The sequence below is a fragment of the Naegleria lovaniensis genome (assembly GCF_003324165.1).
Source record: "Naegleria lovaniensis strain ATCC 30569 chromosome Unknown tig026, whole genome shotgun sequence".
Taxonomy (NCBI): domain Eukaryota; phylum Heterolobosea; class Eutetramitea; order Acrasida; family Naegleriidae; genus Naegleria; species Naegleria lovaniensis.
In genome coordinates this window covers 241,731-262,888 of record NW_025407848.1, presented here as the reverse complement: position 1 = coordinate 262,888, position 21,158 = coordinate 241,731, and the positions used below count along the sequence as shown (strand labels likewise).

The window sequence follows — 21,158 nt, the reverse complement described above, 5'->3', positions numbered from 1 at the left end:
TTATATTAAGGAGCAACGGCTTCTACGGTTTCCTCAAACAAAATATTTGCAACATGGACAACGAAAGCTTTGTGAGATTTGAGGATAACGAATCGGGGAAAGTTTACTATTATCCCAGAGGGAAATCTTTTGCCGATACAAGGTAGGTGGGAAGATCTGATGGCTAGGTTACAACCCCTCAACTTGATGTTTTAACCTAATTCCAGTTTTCTGTATTTGGAGTGTTTTGATCAAGAAAAACAAAAGAAATATTATCTTAATCAAGCTTACGGGAAAATTTTGTGGGAGCTGCCTGTCATGGATTTTGAAAAAGTTGAGAAAGAGACTGCTGAGTTGCTACAACAGCAGGCTCAGCAAAGATCAGCAACAACCTCTTCATCATCAGCAACCAACGCCCTACCTTCAACAACAAGTAGCGCATCAACTTCACGAACATCAATTGACAAGAACACACGAACATCAATGGACAAAGCCGATTCCGTTACGTCCAAGCAAGAGTCTTCCCCAAAGACACCTACCACTCCAAGCACACCAGCTCAAGAGGAGAGAAAGTCTCTCGATAAGAAAAATGATAGCACACCACCAACTTTACACAAAGAAAAGTCAAATTTCAAAGCAGGTCTGAAATCAATCTTCTCACAAAAATCGTTTATCTCTAGGGCATCATTTTCTACTGGGAATAACAATGAAGCAGTTTCTAGGGCATCATTTTCATCTTCAGCAAGTAACGAAGGAGTTTCCAGAGGCTCTTTTTCTGGAGAAACAGACAGCGAAGTGGGGGACGATGATTTCTCAGATTTTGCAACTGCCAATATTGCTCAACCCGTTACTGCCACAGATTCAAAACCAAAAATGAAATTCGAGAGAGTGACAAGCGAGGCAGTTCTGGGAGTAACACCAACCACTATAGAGAAGCCAAAAGCACAAACTATGCGAGGTACTTTGTTTTTAAAAAGAGATTCTATAATTGAAATTGAAAACTCGGGTCCTGTAAAACAAAAACGAGGAGAATTAGAAGCATCTATCGAGAGCAGTTTATTTACGGGTGTAGGAATGGGAAATGTAAAAGTATTAGCAGCTGTAGAAGGAATATTGGCAGGATCAAGCTCCAAGAAAAAAGATAAGAAAGATAACATTATCATGGCTGTGGCCAGAGACTGGTGTGGATCGTATATGGTTGCAACAATTAGTAACATGAGAACAGGACTTTCTTTTTCAGGAAATGCTAGATCTATCACAAAAACTTACTCTCTTGCCGACAATTTTAACATCAAAACGTTGGAACCTGGAAGTACTGTAAAATTCGAATTAAGCATTGATGGAGAAAAGGAAGTATTTTTTATGAATCAAAAATCGTTGAAAAAACTACAAAAAGCTCTAAATTTTACATACTTGAAATTCATGAACATAAGGTTGATGAAGATATTTTGAACATGAGACTAGCTAGTGTAGAGTTTGCTGAATCTACATGCCCTACGACGTATTCAACAGAAGACGTACAAAGCTTAGTATCATTAACATTTGATTCAAAAAAAATCATTCCAGAAGATGTTGTAACTCTACGAGCCATGATTAGAAAGTCGCCTAATAGAAAAGCGTTACTTCAGGCGTTACATCAACGCTTGGAAAATACCTCTGCTACCGACGAAAAAGAAATTTCACTGATTTTAGAATTATTTAATGAGGCGATTATATGTCCCGTAAAATGTGAGGGAGGTCTTGAGCAAAAAATTAAAGATAGGCTACTTTCTCTGAGAGGTATGATGAAAGATGGAGATGTTGCAGAAAAAGTGGATTTAGTGATTGAGCAGATACAAATTCTTATTTCAGTTCTAGAGAACTGGCAAGGACGAGGAAAGTTACCAGATGTGCCGTTTCCTCCTGAGTTCCTGGGAGGGCCTACAAGCGACATTGGAAAAAAGAAGATGGAAAAACAAAGTCAGCAAATCAAAGAAAATATTTCCAAGTATTTCAACGGAGTTTTCTTAAGCGTAATATATTACACAGATACACACATTCTCATGGACAGTTCAAACATGCTTCCATCCGAAAAACTAAGGTTTCCATATGCTTCAATCCCAACTGTCTCCATGGATTCTCCTGATTTTCAGTGGTTATTAGATTTAGGTAAAAACTGGTCCGAATTGATTTCAAATTATGATGACCCTCCTGAAAATGTTTTCCCCTCCATCAAGCTCGATATGATTCGTGCAGGAAAAAAGTTAAGATCGACATTCAATATTAGTTTGGGCGTCTTATACGATAGGGTGGTAGATGTGAAGGAAACCAAAGTAGCAATGTTACTTGCATGTAAATACTTGGAGGATAGGTCCTTAATTACCCATCCAAATTATGTTTGGGAGGAGAGAACTGTGTTTGAACATCGCTTATACCAAGGACTTGGAATATTAAGCCATTATAATGAGAGAATTGAGAGATTGTCCGATACTTTCTATGGGCCAAGATTTATTGAAAATGTTATCACCTTTTCAAAACAAATGACATCCACAAAAATTCTCGAGGATGGTGTTTATCTTGGATACTTACGGTGGTGTTGGTCATCTAAAAATGATTTCAGACTATTACTTGACGAAAACAAACGGATGATGATTCCTCATGTAAGGATAACAAAGGGAGCTCTGGATAAAGAGAAACTAGAGTGGATGCAAACTATACGGGCTCGATCAGCGATTGGACAACCAATCGAGGCAGACTATCAACATCAAGTGACATTAGAAGTTCCAATTGATCAGTATGAAAAGTTTGAACACAAATTTTATAGGGCTATACTTGAGCTAAAATCCTCTCTTGGTATTGATGGCTTGGGATATTTATATGATTTAGAATCCATCACCTTGGATCCCAACAACAAAATATATTTAATAGTGTATTGTGACCAAAGTGATGAGGATGACCTCAGAGATAATTGGTCTGGAAAATATATATGGAGATCGCTGAGAAGTTTCGAGAACATACATACATATTGTTTTTGGGAGCACGTGACAAGTTTGTACAAGTCCAATGTAAATAAGATAGTATGTTCGGGAGTAGAGCCAGACGGGAGTACTACGGATGAAATTGGTCGAGGGCTGTCTAGCAATGAAAAGCAAAATGCCCTAACAAGAGCACACAAAGCATTCTTTCCGTTTAGATGGCCTTCAAGAATATTAAATTGGGCTATGAAAGGCTACGTTTCGTTCATAAACGTCTCTACACCAAGCACGTCCGAAAGCATCCTGCAACTGATCAAAGAAACCACCAAAAATCTATCAAACACCAATTTTGAGCTTAAAAATTCGATTAATGAGCTATCTCAGAAATACTCCATAACTGACGCCACATCCTGGGAGTTAATTTATTCTGTAGTATCTAAGAAAGATAAGAACAAAAAGAACGTCAAAATTGCTACGGATGACAAGGACAAACAAATAACCAAGGCGCCAACAGTAGAGCAGGCAATGGAAGCTGTACCTGTGCAGGAGTTTGAGTTATCATGTAATTTCAAAAGCTTTATTGATATTGAATCTGCTGTCATGCCAACCTCTATAGATGTTTGCACTAACATTGTAAACGAAATAGTAGATCTTGCCTTAGTTGAAGCTATAGACTGGAAAGAGTATCAAGTCTCAGTAGACGTATTAGAGGAGATGATCAGCATTATTGAGACCTTGGAGATGATTTCTTCATCTGTTACAATTTCTTACGAGGCAGAATCGTTCGTTGATCTGATAAAACAAGAAAGGGATGAATTTCAATTTGATTTTATTCACAAATTTGAAGCAATTATCCAATCATCTGAAAGTACACAAAAGACAAAGAAGACAGCATTGGACATTTGCAATGCTTCGTATGACTCAATAATACGAAGCTGCGTATCTTTGTTCAATGATTCAATCGAGAACGCCATGTCAATGTTGAATGCAGCATCTTCTGGACAGGATACTTTTGAATTACTAATGGAAATGGAGACTTACGACGAAGCATGTCAAGAAAAACAGGCTATTATAAGTCAGTGCTCAGGAAGTGATGAACATTTAAACACTATCAAAAATCTTTATCTCCATGAGGACTCATACTGGCATGGCACATTGAACGAAGATGTCATTTCCTCGATGATTTCTGAATCGAAAAATGAATACAATAGACAAGATGAGGCCCTCAGGAAATTGATAGATAAGCTACACTCATCCCCCCACAAAAAACCTACTAGCTCAGAAATACCCACAATATCAATTCCAGCCATTATGCAGTCATTGGAAAATAATGTCAGCCCAAAATCAAAAAAATTGCAACCTTCTCTTACTCTGTTGTCGTTGGGGCAAGAGAAGAAAATTTCTTTTCCGATACATGCTGTTGAATCAAACAATCGCCATGTAAGGAAATTTTTACACCAGGCAGTGTTGGGGGTTTTTTCTTTGGAGTATACAAGCGATGTTGTAGCAATTCTAGCGAACTATCTCCAAGCAAAGAATGTTCGAACATTTCTAATGGATTTGCAAATTATGATAGATAACGACAAGATCAATATCAAGAAACTGTCACAACTTTCTAGGCAATACGACATTCCTGAAATGTACATTCTATGTACTAGAGCCTTAAATTTCGATTTACATTCCCTAACTATTGAACTCACCAAGCCTTACCTGGTGCGCTATTCTCTTTCCACATGGGCCAATTGGGAGAAAGACCTTTCGTTTTTACCTGACTGTGACAAGCTGTTTGACATAATGTATTATATTCGGTTCAAAGTTGATTTAGACACTCTACTAGGTCATGGAACTCCGTACTCTCTAAAAGAAAACACATGGAAACAATGCTACGCAGAACAACGAATTACTTTTGTGTTAAAAGATTCCATTACCTACCTAGAGAAGTTTTATCCAAAAACTTATTGGGACGAATATTATCCAGCTGACAATTCGATTTATGAAGGAAATATTGATATTAATGATCACTTTAAAACAGAACTTACAATATGGAAAATAATTGGAAAGCATATAAGGAAACTGAATTTGAAAAACTTAGGTTCCCTCATTACGGATAGAGAACTGTTGATTATATCAAAGTGCTGTCCCCTTATCGAAGAAATTAATCTCAAGAATTGTTCCATAACTAAAGATGGAATCAAAAAGTTTATTGCATCTCTCGGAAATCCTCAAACACTCTCCATCAAGACCAAGTTTTGGTAAATTCGTCTTTTGTGTAATCAAATCGAGTGAAATAAACACAAAGTTCAAAAAAATGAAGATCAACGATTTTGTCCTGTCCTCACCTCCCAACAGCAACAAACCTCTCCACTCCGCTGCTCTTGTGTCGGAGTCATCATCAATATCTTCATCATCGACAAATGAAGCAGAACAAAATATTCCAGATCAACTTAACATCACCAATGACTATGTACAATCGTCATCAGGTAGTCTTCAACATTATTTATTGTTGTCCACTCCGATCTGCAATATTCAACTCAACAATATTCCTGATAACTTTGGAGGAGTGTCGGCTTCATTCACAACAGAAGAAAATCGATTAACATTCAACGAAACCAATCGTGAAATAGCAATTTTTAACAGCAAAAAATTCATGTTAATTCCTCTTGTTAGAGGCGAAACCATTGCAAAAAGGTGAGCATCTAAATTTTCACGAGATGATAAAACTAAAATATCTTTTTTGTCACAACATCATAGACTGCCGTCTCTAGTAGATTTGAAAGGAATTGTGCCCAGTGCTGCCAAAGCTTCCATCAAGAGAACTTTTATTGCTGTTCAGTATGATTCTAGGCGTTTAGTTGTCTTTTCAGTTGCTTCTTCTGATGTGTCCAAGCCACAAAGCTCAGAGTATTTTACCCATTATGACTTGATGGAGAAAAAAACCCGGTCAAATATTATTTTGAATTTTTATTGGGTTAACGATAATTGCTTAGTAGTGTTTCCACCTATTCAATAGATATTATATGGGTATGTAGATTATCATGGAGCAGTTGTAACACTTATTTCAAATAGGTCAAAGAATATCATAAGCCTGTTAAAATTTTAAAAACAATTAACGAGAATGTTAGATTTTGTAAATTTTCAGTAAGTATGCGAACTTTAAAAATTTTGGCATGTTTGACAATAACACATGTGACAGCCAAATGATAATTTATTGGTTGTAGCTGTTGAAGGCAAGAATGCTAGCCTTTTTCCGTTTCTTGTTACGTCAAATGGACAAATCAACAAACTGCCAAAGGTGGATTTACCTGAATCTAAAGATCAACCGCTACAAGAAAATGAGACATTTCTCGTGTCCATGTAAGTGTCAAACTTTGAGACGTTTCAAGTAATTTATCATATTTCCCATGACATTTTCTTAACTTCAGGTATGGTCGATGTTGTCTTGTGTGTGTCTCTTATGCAAATTATGAGATACACATTTACAAGTACAAGGCTGAAAACACTCAAGCGTTTGTCAAGCAACGAATATTTAACATTTTTTCAGGGTCGAATATTGCTGTCAATGTGGTGGACTCACTACTGATTGTACACAACTTGGACGAGAAGTCTTCGGTTGCATATGATGTTTTCACAAAACAAGACTCTCCTGTTTCTCCTCCACTTTCCATTTCTCCTCACTCTTTACCAAACTCTTTGTTAGGTGATTCCATTGAAAATGCTTCTGAGAGATTATGTAAGTTGTTGTAATTTTTTTCGTTATTTTGCTAAACCTTGTTCAGACAAAGTACAATCTTGGACCTACTGGCTTCCCAATTATATTTATGATAAAGAACTTGGCTTCATTTTCGAGCTCAAATTATCAATTTCTCACATGCCAATCAATATACGAAATCGTAAAGATGCAATCAAATTTTTATTTAGACGCGTAAATAGTAAACCCATTTTAATTAGTGCTCTAAGACAAGTCATTGAATCAAAGAATGAGGATATCAAGAACGTTTCAGAAATTTTAGAGCTGGTCAACAAGTATTATTGGAATCAATTGGTGAAATTGGAAACTGAAAAGCAAGAAAAATTCTCTGAAAGACTCAAAAAGATTGCAACAAATAACAAAACCAAGATTGACTTGATGGACATCAATGCTCTTGCTCAAATTGAAGAAGAAGAACAGTCTCAAGAGGCAGCTGCATCTGCATATCCAATTGTGGAACAATCTGACATGTACAAGTATATATTTTTACCGATTGATGAATGTGGTTCATTGTCATCAATGGAATTAGTGACGGTCATTATTGAATATATTAGAGGGCTAAAAAAGGGGAATATTCCGGTCCACTATTTTATCCAAAAACTGTTGATAGAACTTTTAGTTAAATCAAATAATTACTCAATGCTGCATCAATTGGTTCAGTTTAAGGTCATTGGAGATAGCAAACTAACTGCATTACAAATGCTTCATATTTCTGAAAAATACAAACCAGCATATGAAATATCATTGGACATGTTGAAACGACTGGGAGAATTTGATTTATTATGTGAAATTTTACTCTCCAGAAGAGATATCAAGAGAGCTCTCGACTTGATGTTAGAGCAATGTGAAACACATTCTTTTAAAATACCATACAGTAGACTTTTTGAAACAGGTAAGAACGTTTTTTTCTATTAATCACTCTCTACATTGACCTCAATTTCTTCTTATCAACCCAACACAGCTCTCTCCTTGAATGAGCCAACTTTATTCTACAACACTTATGAAATATTACAGAGAATTAATTTAAAACAACGAAAGAATCCACATTTTGTAGCTGAAGATAAATGTAAAGAGTACGAAGAGCTGTTCCAAAAGCAATTTGTACTACGCAATTAATACACTTCTTATTTATTAGACCATATTAGTATGACCAGTTTTAAGGTCACTTGTGAGCAATGAGATTCCCAATTTCTTCCACATGAAATGTTCAATTCAAAAGGAGACCCTTGAACCAAATAGGTATTCACGATTTGCTTGACCGTTTTCTCTCGTATACTGTTTTTGTGAACCCTCTTAAATCTCGAATCAACAAGACATTTTCCGAACAATAGCTTTTGAGTCCTTGTTCGAACAAGAATGAATGTTAACAAGGACTTGAAATTGACACACCACATTTATTTTGCCTTTCTTTGTCGAATGAGTTCTTCAATCTTTTCTCTCTCCATATCAATTTGTTTTTGTTTCATGACAATTCGACCCTTCTCATAATGCTCATCGTCACATCTTCTCAAATTGTAGGTACATCCAAACAAACTCAAGGTATAAATGATCCATTTTCCAGGATCATAATGATACCATCTGACTCCATTTCTATAGTCATAGGCAAACGTACTAGTGTTATCATATATAAACATTTGACAATCGATCAGTGGTGTGACGTTTCTTGATGAAATATATATTCAACGATTACTTACTGATGGAAATTGTGATATCCTTCTCCAAAGGTTAACAAGCTGACAATGTAACTGTCACGAGCACTGTGGTCATCATTGAAAGTGGCATCTCCCCAGGTGTGAGCCAGAGAATTAATGAAAAAGGTACAATGTTGCAACCATGTCTTTGAAAGGACACCGCTATTTCAAATTAGAATTTACAAAAACATTTTCCAAAATGGTCCATCATCAAGACTCCAAACATTCACGACCACTTACCCTAACCAAAAACCTCCCATCCAATCACCCCATCCTAATCCAGCAATTAAGGTTGGAACTATATAACCAGTAAAAATAGCAAACCAAGGATAATACTTGTGTTGAAAGGCACACATGGATCACTGGTCAAATCAGGAACATTGGAATAATCCACTGGTCTTGTCTTCATTAACCAACCCATATGAGCATAAAAGAAACTCTTCTTGATATTGTATGGATCCTTCTCAGTGTCAATATATTTATGCTGCAGGTAATATATCATGAATATGACCAAAATAGTTATAATATATAAACATGAGAGGATTTCACTTACATGACGTCTATGATCACTACTCCATTGAATGGCACTTCCTTGAAAACTCGCAGCACCAATAATTAAAATTAATAAACGAACTGGCCATACTGCTTCACATGAGAGATGAGCAAAGAAACGATGATAACCTGTTGAGATTCCAATTCCAGCAGAGTATTGTCCAATCCAAGCCAATAAATAAGTTTTCCAATTGAATGGACACGCGAGAATACCATAAATAGAACCAAGAATGGATCCAATCAAGTAAATGGAAATCACATAATCAATATTACGCAAATCCAAGTAATCGACCAATTCAGAATAAGTCACAGGATGAGTTGAAGTTCCTCCTTGAAGAGACAATACTGAGAACAAGTCAGACAAGCTTCCATGACGAGCAATTTGAGCAAGTTGAATAGAGTTATCTTCTTGTTTGTTGCTAGTTGACAGTTTTTCTTCCAACAAACTTCTTGCACTTGCCCAACGATAGAATGGAATGGAATTTGACCATTTGGCAAGGAGAGAAGATGGCTTTGAGGTCTCTTGAGAGTTTGAAGTGTGGAATTGATGGTACCATTTGAAAGTAATTTTGTAATTTTGCAACGAGTAATGAGTGAGAAATTCCAACACACTGGATGAAAGTGAAAGAACGGCCTTAGTTGCACAAGTAGCAGCTGTGTTGTTGTTGTTGTTGGAAGTTCCTTCTTAATTGGAATTCTTTCATTCATTTTCATGAGAATGGAATTAATCAAGTGAAAGGCCATCAAAGGAGCCAAATAAAACTTGAACAGTCCCCAAACACCGACCCAACAAATCAACATGTAGATGACTCCAATTCCAAACACATACAACACGATGGAATTCAACACAATACTTGTACTTGTGATTGGATATTGAATATGTGTGGCCAAACATTCCCACAAAGACGAAAAGAACCAGAGTGGACTTTTCACAATACGCAACAAGGCAGAGAACATGAAGTGAATCTCAATGTCGTTGTGATTCTCTGATACTTGTTGTTTCGAGGCATTTCCAGAAGAGTTGGTACAAGTTTGAGTAACTTGCTGTTCTTCTGGAGTAAGGTTGAGGACAGCCTTCTTCAAAGACTTGACATTTTCAAAAGGATATAACAAGGGCAACATGCAAATGAAACCCAAGAGGTCATTGATCCATTCTGGAATGGTGGCAGAATTGAAAAATTGTTTGGTCGAACATCCATAGGCAACAGCAATTAAACGACACGCACAGAATCCCAATAAAAGCCAAGCGAGAGGCATCAACAAGTACCAATATGAGGATTCGTCAAACTTAACTACGCTGACAACACCCCAAATGATAAGGCCAAGAGTGACAACTAGTTGGAGCATGGCCTTTGAATTGGATGGCTCGAAAAGTCTCTTACTTGAGAGAAGATTTTCCAAATCTTCAAAGGTCCAGTCGAGCTTGGACTTGCCAGTGTCTTCACCAAATGTCTTTGCGACATTAGAAACAATGTGATTATTAGACATTTTTTACAATATGGATGAGAGTAATTGAACCTTTGAATTCTCTTGAACAGTGCCGTCGTTTAATGTGCGACAAAATTTGTGCACATTAAAATGTCTTGAAGAATCATCAAAACCTCACCTTTTCAGTGAGGGTCTGGTATCCAAAACATGAGGCGGAACATGCAATATGGAAATATTGACAAATACTTCCTGTGGTTGTTGTCCTCACTCCTCAGCAAGGCATGCGGGCTACAGATGATTAATTTCAGATAATTCCATTCTCCATTTCTGCAACTTTTGCTCGTCAATATGATTTCTCTTTGTCATGTGCACGTTTTCCACATTGTTCTCAAGTATCTTTTCAATGAGAGCACACTTTCGCAGATCTTCTTTCTTTTTAAGCTCAATTATTCGAAGCCTCTCTTGAAGTTTCTCTTCTTTTCGTATTTGCTTTTCTGTTTGCTTTGCATGTGCCTCCAAGTCTACTTTGAACGGAGATGAAATTGTCTTTTTCTTCCACTCTTTGATTTTCTGTTTTTTGAACATTTCTGATTGAGCAATTTCTTGCTCTCGTGACATTTCTAATTCCTCTTTATAATACATTCGTTGAATAGATCTAAATTCATTAAGTTTTAACGACTTTTTCCTCTCTAACTCTTTTTTAGTTTTTTTGTGTTCTTCTCTTATTTCTTTAGTTTCTTCCTTTTCAAAACTTGGAGTAGTTGGCTTTGTCGCTACAAAATGTACAGGTGGAAGCGACGATATGGAAATTGAAGGCATTGATTTCCTTCGTTGTGATTCTCGCTTTCTGTTGAAATATTAAAAATTCATGCAAAAGCATGACGTTTCTCAAATGTTAATTCATTAGTACTTACTTTTCAAGCATAAAGCTTCGTGCAGATTTTGCAATTGGGCTGTGTGGCAATCGTTCAGTTGGAGGAGCGATCTCGATTTGTTTCATTAGTGTGGCTAGTGTTCGTGGAGAATTTAACTTTAGTTTCATATAATTACTGTTCATTAGATATTCTGTTGCAGGTGAGAGGGCTGGTTCCCTTAATAACAATCCCGTTCGCAACAAAATATCACTATTATCCCAAAAAATTCCTTCCTGAGGTAAAGTATCATCCGATTTGTATGTATCAACGCTATCGAGATCATTTTCTTGTTCAATACAAGCAATCATCTGGTTATACGAAACTTGACCTTGTATGGGGCTTCCTGGCAACACCATGTCATCAAATGAGGAGTCGGTGTCGTTATTTACATTCCAATAATTATTTGGCGTGAAGAAAGTGTCTTCGGGCGATGTATTACTGAAGTTTGTTGTCTCATTACATGAATTATCCTTAGCATGAAATGAAGATGAATATCTTGAATTTGAAAATGATGTAGCCAAATTTTCTTTGAGAGCTACTTTTGTATCTCTCCAAGAAAGTTGAAGGCTGTTAAAGCTCTTCCTTCTTCCCGATGATGAATTGATGCTAGAGTCTTTTGGGGATGTCACTGCCTTTGGAGTTTTTGATGATGGAAGAGTGGATGCAGAACTCTTCGAAATGCAAGCAGCTTGAATATTTCCTGAAGAAGCGTCGGTAGAAATATTGGAATGTGATTGAGTTAATGAGGATCGCCTGGGCGTTGACACAGTTGTTGAGTAATGTCGAAAGGAATTTGACCTAGTCGATGACGATGAATATTTAGACGCACTAGGAGGTGTTGATAATGGACTCTTTGGCGAAGTTGGTGTTTGTTTGATATCTCCATCTGTTGGCGATTGTTTCTCAGGTTTCGTTAGCTTGTTAGAATAATTAGTTTGTATGTTGTGATGATGTTCTTTAGAAACGGGAGCAGTTGATGTGGTTGCAACTTGCGAGACCTTCTCGGACTCAACCTTAGAACTTTCGCCAAGATCATGAAGAGGCCTCATATCACCACTCTTTGCTGCACTTGAAAATCCTCTCATGATCATCTCCTTTTCTTCTGCTCTCATTAAGCACATTTCAGAGTTTGGACTAGCAACCTCCTCATCAACTCTCCATTGTTGGCTGCCCTCCTCCCGACTTGTTTTCATTTTCATCAATTCTATATATATTATTATCAACAAATTTAATGATGATAACGGTTTAATATTCAAGATATCAGTGATAGATATATTAACAGAAATCTCTCAATGATGATTCAAATCCAACCAAAATTAATCCGCAAGAAGAAGAATTCGGCCTGGTCCGTTGCTTTTTAGCCGTCCAGCACGAATTTTTTTCTCTCTTTGTGGAGATAGTTCAGCACCAAGAGTCCGTCATGACCAATACTTGCCTACAGATCTCAAAGGATAGGAACAACATCTCTCAATGACAACAACCTCTTCCAGAGCCGAGAGGTAATCAGAGCACTGCTTTTCTCAGAAAAAGTCGCTTCAATAAAACATTGAATTTTGTGTTTTGAAAAAAAAAATGTTTCTTCAAAAAGTTTCTCGACAACAAGCCAACCTCGAGTTGGATGAGACTCATGCTCTCCGAAACTACACGACACAAAACGAGCACTATGTCATGAAAAACTTCTCCGAATTTACTCCTATTGATATTAAAAATTATGGATTGGCTACTCATATTGAGTTTCATCCGAACAAGAATCGGCAATTTCTCATTACCCATAAGAATGCTGTACAAATTATTGATGATGAATATAAAAAGATTATTAGATATACTAAATTTCAGAGAGAATCACAAGTATATAGTGCTAGCTATCGGCCCGGAGATGGTTTGTTGTTTGCTGTTGGTACCAATAGTGGTGTCGTGAAATTATTTCAATCCTATGATAAAGAATTAACAGCCAATCGATTGAATCAGCCTTTGAAAATTATATTTACTCAGAGCAGAGGGCAAGAATCCAATAACATGTCTATTCAAGTTACGAGATTTCTTTCAAATCAACATTCGGATGTAGTCCTGACAGGAAGCGATGATGGTGTTTGTCGACTTTTCAACATTTTGAGTGGAAAGAAAACAAGAGAATTCTCAAAACATTCCGATTATATTAGAGCTGGATGTATTTTCACTCCGAATGGTGTTGAAGGTGGAGATATTTCTTCTTCGCCTGATTTGTTTGCCACTGGTGCCTACGATCATTTGATTAAGGTTTGGGATGTGAGAGAATCAGATCAGAGCGCTTGTGTCATGCAATTTGATCATGGAGCTCCAGTCGAATGTATTGTCAAGCATCCTACCGCCCCAATATTGTACAGCTGTGGAAGCAATTACTTTAAGGTTTGGGACTTGTTACAACGAAAAGAAATGATGACCATGCATGGCTCTCATCAAAAAACTATTACAAGCATGTCACTCGCAAGTGGTGGAGGAAATTATCTAATGACGAGTGGATTGGATCATTTAACTTGCTTCTTCAAGATTGATGAAAACTATAATCAGGTGCATAATATTTCGTTTGATGGACCAATTCTATCTTCCGCTATTTCGAAGGACGAACGACAAATTGTTTTGGGTTTAATGGGCCCATCTAGAGTTTTAAAGTCACAGAGAATAGACCGAAAAGTACTTAGAGCTGACATGTACAGAGAGGAGATGACCAAGGAGAATTACAAGAATTTTGTCAACAGCACACTTTTGAACCAAATCTTCCAAATGCAAGATGAAATTTTCTTACCGGAAAGCGTTCTGTTAACTTGTTACATTTCAAGTCACAATTATCGAAATATAATTACAAGCTCGCATTGCAAAGAGCTGTAACCAAATTTAAGGATCAACCAGTCATTGTCATGAGTTTGATTGCAGAACTTGAAGTGAGGAATGAAGTACTGAATGCAATTAACACCATGGACGAGTCACGACTCTCTGCTCTTCTCCAATTTATCATACAGTATATTAGAGATCCAAGATTTACACCTGTCTTGGTCCCCTTCACTCAGACTGTTCTCAAGCATTATGGCCAAGTTATTGGCCTCAGCGAAACGGTTGATACTTTATTAAGAACGTTGAGAAAGAAAGTCAATCAAGAAATTCTTGCCCAGGAAAAGTTGTGTCAACTGAAAGGTGTTCTCGACTTTTTAATGTTGACCAATTTGAATTATCAGAGCGAAAATCAGCAACAGTCGGCTTTACCTCACTCGCAACCAACCGCCTCAATTTAATAAATCGTGTTTGTAGAGCAAATCGAGTTGCCTGATTGGTTTCCCATGTTTGCAAGGGTCAGCTCAAACAATTTTTACAATCAATGATATTTAAAATGGTTTTAATTAATAAATTTAAGCAGTTTCAGCCTTTTGTGTGAGGGCAACAACCTTATTTTCGTACCACTTTTGCAATGATCCTCTGCTGCTAATGTGCTTGGCGTGGACACCCTTTGAGATGATTTCCTTGCTTGCTTGGAGCTTGGCAACTTGCTCTGGTGTGTAATCAGTGAAACCATACTTTCTGGAGACGAGGACCTTTTGTCTACCTGGGAATTTGAACTTGGCTCTTCTCAAAGCTTCACAAGCAGTCTTGACGAAAGCATCCTTGGTTCTGATGGAGATGAGGATTTGACCAATTTCGACTCTTGCAGTGGTACCCAATGGCTTACCGAAAGCACCTCTCATACCAGTTTGGAGACGATCCGCACCGGCACATGACAACATCTTGTTGATTCTGAGCACGTGATATGGGTGAACTCTAATTCTCAAGTGGAAGTTATCCTTGTTGGCATACTTCAACATGTACTTGTTAGCAGCAATACGAGCAGCTTCGAGAGCTTCGTTGGTGATTTGTTCCTTTTCATCAGAAACGAGGTGAACACAGCTGCCGAAGAGGGTGTAGTCAGCCTTCTTTCTACCGGCATCGTAAATTCTGATTTTTGGATCAGGGACACCTCTACAGAAGCGAGACTTGATGTATGGCTTACCCTTTTGCCATCTGTAACATCTTGCTGGACGTCTACCCATCTTTATCTAGAGTAAATTTGAAGTTCAAGAAGTGAAACGTTGTTTGAAAAAAATTATTAATAAATCATGCATATTCAAGCATGAGTGATACATACTCGTTATTTTGACTTATTTTTTTTCAACAAGTTTTTTAAAAAAATTCGGTCAACTTGGTTGTATTTTTTACAATGAAGTACTTGGGTCAACAAAGAAAAAAAGTATTATCAGAGGAAGATGATCGGATTAATGATCAAATAATGCGTACGTGTTCGATATCTCTTGAGAATGTATACAATGGAAAAGTTACATTTAGAGTTGTGTTGGTGCAACGTCAGATTGAAGATGGGGACTGTCACTGGAGTGATTTCAGTACCATCAAGTATTCACATTTCCAACCCTATTCTGTGCTTTTGGGAGTTGCAATGTTTCCATCTTCAAAAAGCAAAATTCTCGTGTTCGTTGCTGTTGTTGAAACTGCACCAACGTTTGGTTGGATCCATCAGGTATTCATAGTCCTCATGAAGGCGCTCGGACAATGTAGGTAAGTCAATTGTGAATAATTGTTTGATTCATCATTTAAAGTTTCTTTGCCAACTTGTTCTTCATTGCTGTCGGTAAGAGCATGTTCATGTGCTTGGGTGTTGTTGTGGGTGAGAGAAATTTTTTAATATCCAAAAAGGAATGTTGAACGAGGAAAGATTGAAACTTGTTAAACATATTCGCGTTCGAGTTACAGAATGCCTTCAAAACCCTTGACAAGGTCTTTCACAATTTCTGCACTAGAGACTGATTTGCATCCACTCGCATTTTGTCCAGACCAAATAGGTGAAAAGTCACTCAACCCAATCGACTCTGCTCTCGCTCTAAGAGTCGTGAGGTATTGAGAGGCTCTTGGAAATTGTGGAACCTCCTCAGAGATGGGTCCCATTTCTCTGATCACTCGATTCATAATACATCGAGCTGGTTTTCCTGTGAGCACATTTTGAATGACTGTATACACCGATGAGGGATTGTTTTTGTAATCTTCAAGTGCTTGTCGATGTACTTGTGAAGTTGTGGCCTCATGACACAACATGAATGTAGTTCCAACCTGAACACCAGAGGCTCCCAATTTCATGGCAGCTGCAACTGTGGTTGCATCAACAATTCCTCCCGCAGCTATGACTGGCACATGCACATGTTTGACAATTTGAGGCAACAAGGCAAAGAGTCCCATTTGCGAAGAAATATCTGTAGTTTTGAACATGCCACGATGACCTCCTGCTTCACTTCCTTGTGCAATAATGGCGTCTACTCCTTGTGATTCTAGCCAAAGAGCTTCTTCAAGGGTTGTCGCGGAGGATATTATTTTTGAATTCCAATGTTTGACTCGTCTTAATAACTCTGGTGAAGGAAGACCAAAATGAAAGCTGACGATGGGTGGTTTGAATTCTTCCAAAATGTCTGCAATTTGTTCATTAAAAGGCGTACGGTTGGGACCATTCGTAACCATGGATTTTTCTTCGTGTTGAACTGCAATTTGAAATTCATTGTAATATTTAGATTCAAGCCTTCTTCTCCACTTCTCTTCCTTTTCATATTCAGGTGTTGGATTTTGATGACAGAAAAAGTTGACATTGTATGGTTTTGAACATGATTTGATAATGGTTGAAATTTCATTTCGGATCTCTTCGGATGAAAGCATGGCACAAGGTAATGATCCCAATGCACCTGATTCTGAAACAGCAATGGTCATTGCACTTTTTTGGATTCCAGCCATTGGAGCTTGAATGAGAGGATACTGAATCCCGAAGAGCTTGGAAATGAGAGTGGTTTTTGGAGCCATGAGTTGACTTGATCGTTTCAATTTGAAATGTATTATTATTTTTTAAGAGTTAACGACCATCGACGACCTGAGCCTTTCGTCAAGTGAAGGACGTATTAAATCTTTGCGTTTTTGAAAACTTTCAAATCTTGATGATCTTTTTAGGGCTCTTAAATTAGCAATTCAACAAACACAAAAAAAATGTTGAACAAGAGAAAACGTGGTGATCACGAAAGAGGTTCTCGTGATGATGATAACAGCAGCGATGAAGAGAATTTTGAACGTAATTCCAAACAATCCGCCAGTTCGAGCCATTACACTCGTCGGGAGCAAGTCAATGATGAAAGTAGTAGCAGTGATGACATGAGCGATTTAGAGGATGATGAAATTGATCAAGAATTAGTACAAGAAATGGCCGGAAGATTAATGAATGATTTTAGTCAATTTAATAGAGATTTGATGCTAAATTTTCACATGTTAGCGGAAAGAATGGTTGGAAGAGGCATGGAGGTTCATGAAATTCTTTGCTTTTCTGAATCTGCTTCAATACCAACAAAAGAAGAGCTGAGCGGTCGGATTGTTGAAGGAATTGAAAACTCTTTTGACTTTTTAAAAGTTTGTGCCCTTACTATCCCTCATCCTCCAGTACATGTTAGCGAAGATCTTTCGAAAATAATATATGGCGGAGATTCATTGGAAACATGTAAATCTAGGCTATCAAAGGATCATTTAGATATGATTAATGAAAAATTGAGATCACCTGAATATGACATGAAACTATTGGTTGTTTGTACCAAAGAAGATTTTATGGCTTGTACACCAATTTGTCAACTTGCAATTTTTGTTTTGAAGATTGCAAAGCTGGTTGACGGAGAGATTGTTTCTAAAAGGTTTTTGCAGTACTACACTGGAACACCTTTGCCAATACCAACAATTCTCAGCGACAGCAATGCATTGTTGCTTGGCCTCTATTTGAGAATGAGCAGGTATGTGTTTTGTGAAAGTGTTGATGTATTATCATGTAAAAATAATGTAGGTCTTACTCCTTTCTGGAAGCGAGGAATCGAGAAATGAGATGATTCAATTATTTGCAGAAAAAAAGGTCACTGTTATTGATGATGACAACCTCGATAATGTTGTACTCTCTAGAAGCATTGTAGTGGTGAGCGATGATTTTATAGAAGTTAAGAAACCGTTTCAACTATCGACGTATGAAAAGACCATACTTGAGTTTGCAGTTCAAATTGATTGTATACTTTTCAAACATCTAAAGTATTGCTTTGAACATTGTATAATAATGGAAAAAGAAATGTTTGATGAATGCTCCGAATTGCTAAAGAAAAATAATTATTTTTCTGGCTTGTTACAATTTCCATTATATCAACATCGAAAAAGAAGAAGAAACCTTTTGGATGAAGATCAAATACAATCGTTTAAGGAAGCAGCATCCTCACTTCCAGATATTAACGAACAGATTTCTCTTACAAGACTCGTACCTAACGAGATTATTTATCACATTTTACGATTTTTACAAGTTCAAGAGCTACTAGAGTTTAGAGTTGTTAACAATCTTGCGAATGTTATGTGTTTGCAAAATTTCATATGGAAAGATATGTGTGTAAATACCTGCAAGAAATACCCCTTTTTCTCGTCCATGAACATTGACGCATACAACCTTCCCTATGTGGTTGTTTATAGAAATTATATCCGTCCCCTCATCAAAGATTTTTCAAAACTCTTATCCCTATGTCACATCGAAGACTCAACTCTCGCAACTATCGTCTCAAAGGAGAGATTTTTGCAATTACTAACACCTACCTTGTTCATTGACACTAGTATCTGTAGTGATGAAGAGATTCCAATTGGCTCCTCAAAGATGGGAGGAACAGCTGATTTACCAACCACACAAGAGGGTACAGAGGTTAAGGAGATTGCTGGCAAAATTTCCCAAATGGGATTACTGTTACAATTGAATTTGAATGAATGTGTGCATGAGATTTTTGGTCTATCCTACCAAGCAAGTAACAACTTGTTGAAGAACATCTTTCCTAAGAGCGGTATTCTATACTTCTTTTGCCATACCAGCATTGAATCACCACATGGTATCATTTTGCATTACGACGGTCCAATGGATAAACTAAAACGATGTGAGAGTGGAAAAGAAAAGAACGCATTTCGTATCAAATTCTATGAAGCATTGTCATTGCCAGCTGTTTCTGATTGTTATTTTACAAGCGACTACAAAAAGTATGGTGATGCCATTCGAGGAGTTGATGAAGATGATTTGTTTGATATATTATCTCAGCATATTCATGCTCCATTTTCACAAGGCGAACCTCACTCACTATTTGGACGCTTGCCTTTTGTTACACAAGACGAATGGATCAGAGATGAGAATGATCTTCCAGACAGCGACGAAGACGAAGATGAAGAGGATGACAGGTTCCTTGACATGAACAAGATTCTTACACCCATTCTCAAACTCTCTTCAGATTGCAAGACTGAGGAAGATCAAATGTTTCGCAGAGTATTTGGTCATACTCCAATTCAGGAATTTTTGCAATCAGGAGAATCCATATCCTTTAGTATTGATCGAGATTGCAAGTGGAAGACTGTTAAGGATTTTGGAGATGGATCTAGTATTCGACAATTATCTTGCTTTGTGGACGATTTGTTTGATGAAGTCAGTGAACCATTGCATCACAAGTACAAGAAGAAGGTGAAACCATTATTCTTCAAACCTGGACCTTTTCAATAAGAGAAATACTATTTTCAACAAACAGCAATGGATGTTTACTTTGGATCGATCATCTAGTTACAATGTGCTCGTAGGAATATTACATTGAAAATGTATCTAGTGCCAAGATGTTATATAACATCTTTATGAGTAAAACACTCTCACCTTAAAGCGTTCAATGACATATGGATGATTTAGAACATTCAACTGATTTGAGAAGTGATACGAGTGGCAATCATGCTTTGACTCATCTTGTTCATAACAACACACAAGCTCCTCCTCATACTCATTGTCTACTTCATAACCAGGATCATAATCATGTATTGGTGGACGGTCATTGGAATAGAGACTCTTTGTCGGTGCTTGACATGGTTCCAATCTTGGTTGCAAGCCATTGTTGTTGTGTGCAAGCTTGGACATCTTTTCACTTGTTGAGCATTGAGGTGATTTTTCTCTGATCAGTTCTGCCACAAGATCTGGCAGCTTGTTCCTTGTTCTCTTCTCCCAATCGCAGTTTGGATACAAATGGACAGGGAATTTCTTGGGATACAAACATTTGGCCTTCTCAAAACGACGTTGCATGCACCGGTCCCACTTCTTTGCCCTTGATTGGATGAGTGGAATTCGTAACGATCTTCTCCGATGTTGTTGTTGTTGTTGTTGATAACGAGGTTGTTGTACAGCCATCATTTGAAGTTTTTTTTTTGTTGAGGAATTCATTTTTACATTAAGGCCTAACTCATTTGAGGGAAATGATTCCATCAAACAATGAGGCATCAACTGGAAGAGGTGATGTGAAGACCTAATTGAAATGATCATTACATGGATGATTCCTATGGTATTATTGCGAGAGAGTTGGATGTTACAATATTGAGCGACAACATACCGACCATCATGAATGAATACAGTTATGGAGGAAACACCATTGCTTCGTATGAAATCTGTTGTTGTTGTTGTTGTTTGCTTCTAGAATGTTCCGTTTCCTAAAACAGAGGCAACTTTTGACATGACCTTCAGGTATATGAGCGTGAGGAAAACTATTGAAGTAGTAGTATGCGAAAAGATGCAGATACAAGCGTATATGTGGGAATTGTAATATTCTTATCTCTGACATAAAAGTAAAACAGAAATACCATCCAAAGACCTACTTGCAAGAAATCACCTTTCTCCTTACATGACGTGCATTCAAAGAGAGATATAAAGTCAATGAGAGATATTCAAAGAATGGAGTCAAAATTAAGCAATTTGAAAAAAAACCTCAACAACACATCAAAAACATCAAAGTACCCAAAAACCATGTTCAAGTCATTAGAGTTT

General features: G+C 37.3%; 10 protein-coding genes across 10 annotated transcripts; 5 read left to right on the top strand and 5 right to left on the bottom strand.

Moving 5' to 3' along the window:
• Nucleotides 1-53: 53 nt before the first annotated feature.
• Nucleotides 54-5,189, top strand: C9374_006054 (uncharacterized protein; the record flags this gene model as incomplete). The annotated part of the gene is made up of 3 exons (XM_044695873.1): nucleotides 54-142; nucleotides 207-1,332; nucleotides 1,413-5,189. 3 exons carry the CDS (start codon nucleotides 54-56, stop codon nucleotides 5,187-5,189), a joined length of 4,992 nt encoding a protein of 1,663 aa, XP_044547350.1.
• A 52-nt stretch (nucleotides 5,190-5,241) lies between these two features.
• Nucleotides 5,242-7,797, top strand: C9374_006053 (uncharacterized protein; the record flags this gene model as incomplete). Its single annotated transcript, XM_044695872.1, has 8 exons — nucleotides 5,242-5,621; nucleotides 5,685-5,834; nucleotides 5,921-5,954; nucleotides 6,000-6,071; nucleotides 6,127-6,287; nucleotides 6,356-6,663; nucleotides 6,710-7,573; nucleotides 7,643-7,797. 8 exons carry the CDS (start codon nucleotides 5,242-5,244, stop codon nucleotides 7,795-7,797), a joined length of 2,124 nt encoding a protein of 707 aa, XP_044547349.1.
• A 278-nt stretch (nucleotides 7,798-8,075) lies between these two features.
• On the bottom strand, nucleotides 8,076-10,412 carry C9374_006052 (uncharacterized protein; the record flags this gene model as incomplete). Its single annotated transcript, XM_044695871.1, has 6 exons — nucleotides 8,076-8,292; nucleotides 8,376-8,534; nucleotides 8,613-8,670; nucleotides 8,727-8,856; nucleotides 8,926-9,535; nucleotides 9,754-10,412. 6 exons carry the CDS (start codon nucleotides 10,410-10,412, stop codon nucleotides 8,076-8,078), a joined length of 1,833 nt encoding a protein of 610 aa, XP_044547348.1.
• A 228-nt stretch (nucleotides 10,413-10,640) lies between these two features.
• On the bottom strand, nucleotides 10,641-12,459 carry C9374_006051 (uncharacterized protein; the record flags this gene model as incomplete). Its single annotated transcript, XM_044695870.1, has 2 exons — nucleotides 10,641-11,199; nucleotides 11,267-12,459. The coding sequence occupies 2 exons, from the start codon at nucleotides 12,457-12,459 to the stop codon at nucleotides 10,641-10,643; spliced, it is 1,752 nt and encodes a 583-aa protein (XP_044547347.1).
• A 379-nt stretch (nucleotides 12,460-12,838) lies between these two features.
• C9374_006050 (uncharacterized protein) lies at nucleotides 12,839-14,131 on the top strand (the record flags this gene model as incomplete). The annotated part of the gene is made up of 1 exon (XM_044695869.1): nucleotides 12,839-14,131. The coding sequence occupies one exon, from the start codon at nucleotides 12,839-12,841 to the stop codon at nucleotides 14,129-14,131; it is 1,293 nt and encodes a 430-aa protein (XP_044547346.1).
• A 29-nt stretch (nucleotides 14,132-14,160) lies between these two features.
• On the top strand, nucleotides 14,161-14,532 carry C9374_006049 (uncharacterized protein; the record flags this gene model as incomplete). Its single annotated transcript, XM_044695867.1, has 1 exon — nucleotides 14,161-14,532. The coding sequence occupies one exon, from the start codon at nucleotides 14,161-14,163 to the stop codon at nucleotides 14,530-14,532; it is 372 nt and encodes a 123-aa protein (XP_044547345.1).
• A 114-nt stretch (nucleotides 14,533-14,646) lies between these two features.
• On the bottom strand, nucleotides 14,647-15,321 carry C9374_006048 (uncharacterized protein; the record flags this gene model as incomplete). Its single annotated transcript, XM_044695866.1, has 1 exon — nucleotides 14,647-15,321. The coding sequence occupies one exon, from the start codon at nucleotides 15,319-15,321 to the stop codon at nucleotides 14,647-14,649; it is 675 nt and encodes a 224-aa protein (XP_044547344.1).
• Nucleotides 15,322-16,030: 709 nt separating this feature from the next.
• On the bottom strand, nucleotides 16,031-17,125 carry C9374_006047 (uncharacterized protein; the record flags this gene model as incomplete). Its single annotated transcript, XM_044695865.1, has 1 exon — nucleotides 16,031-17,125. One exon carries the CDS (start codon nucleotides 17,123-17,125, stop codon nucleotides 16,031-16,033), a length of 1,095 nt encoding a protein of 364 aa, XP_044547343.1.
• A 180-nt stretch (nucleotides 17,126-17,305) lies between these two features.
• On the top strand, nucleotides 17,306-19,862 carry C9374_006046 (uncharacterized protein; the record flags this gene model as incomplete). The annotated part of the gene is made up of 3 exons (XM_044695864.1): nucleotides 17,306-17,890; nucleotides 18,046-18,090; nucleotides 18,141-19,862. The coding sequence occupies 3 exons, from the start codon at nucleotides 17,306-17,308 to the stop codon at nucleotides 19,860-19,862; spliced, it is 2,352 nt and encodes a 783-aa protein (XP_044547342.1).
• A 123-nt stretch (nucleotides 19,863-19,985) lies between these two features.
• C9374_006045 (uncharacterized protein) lies at nucleotides 19,986-20,531 on the bottom strand (the record flags this gene model as incomplete). The annotated part of the gene is made up of 1 exon (XM_044695863.1): nucleotides 19,986-20,531. One exon carries the CDS (start codon nucleotides 20,529-20,531, stop codon nucleotides 19,986-19,988), a length of 546 nt encoding a protein of 181 aa, XP_044547341.1.
• Between the last annotated feature and the right edge of the window lie 627 nt (nucleotides 20,532-21,158).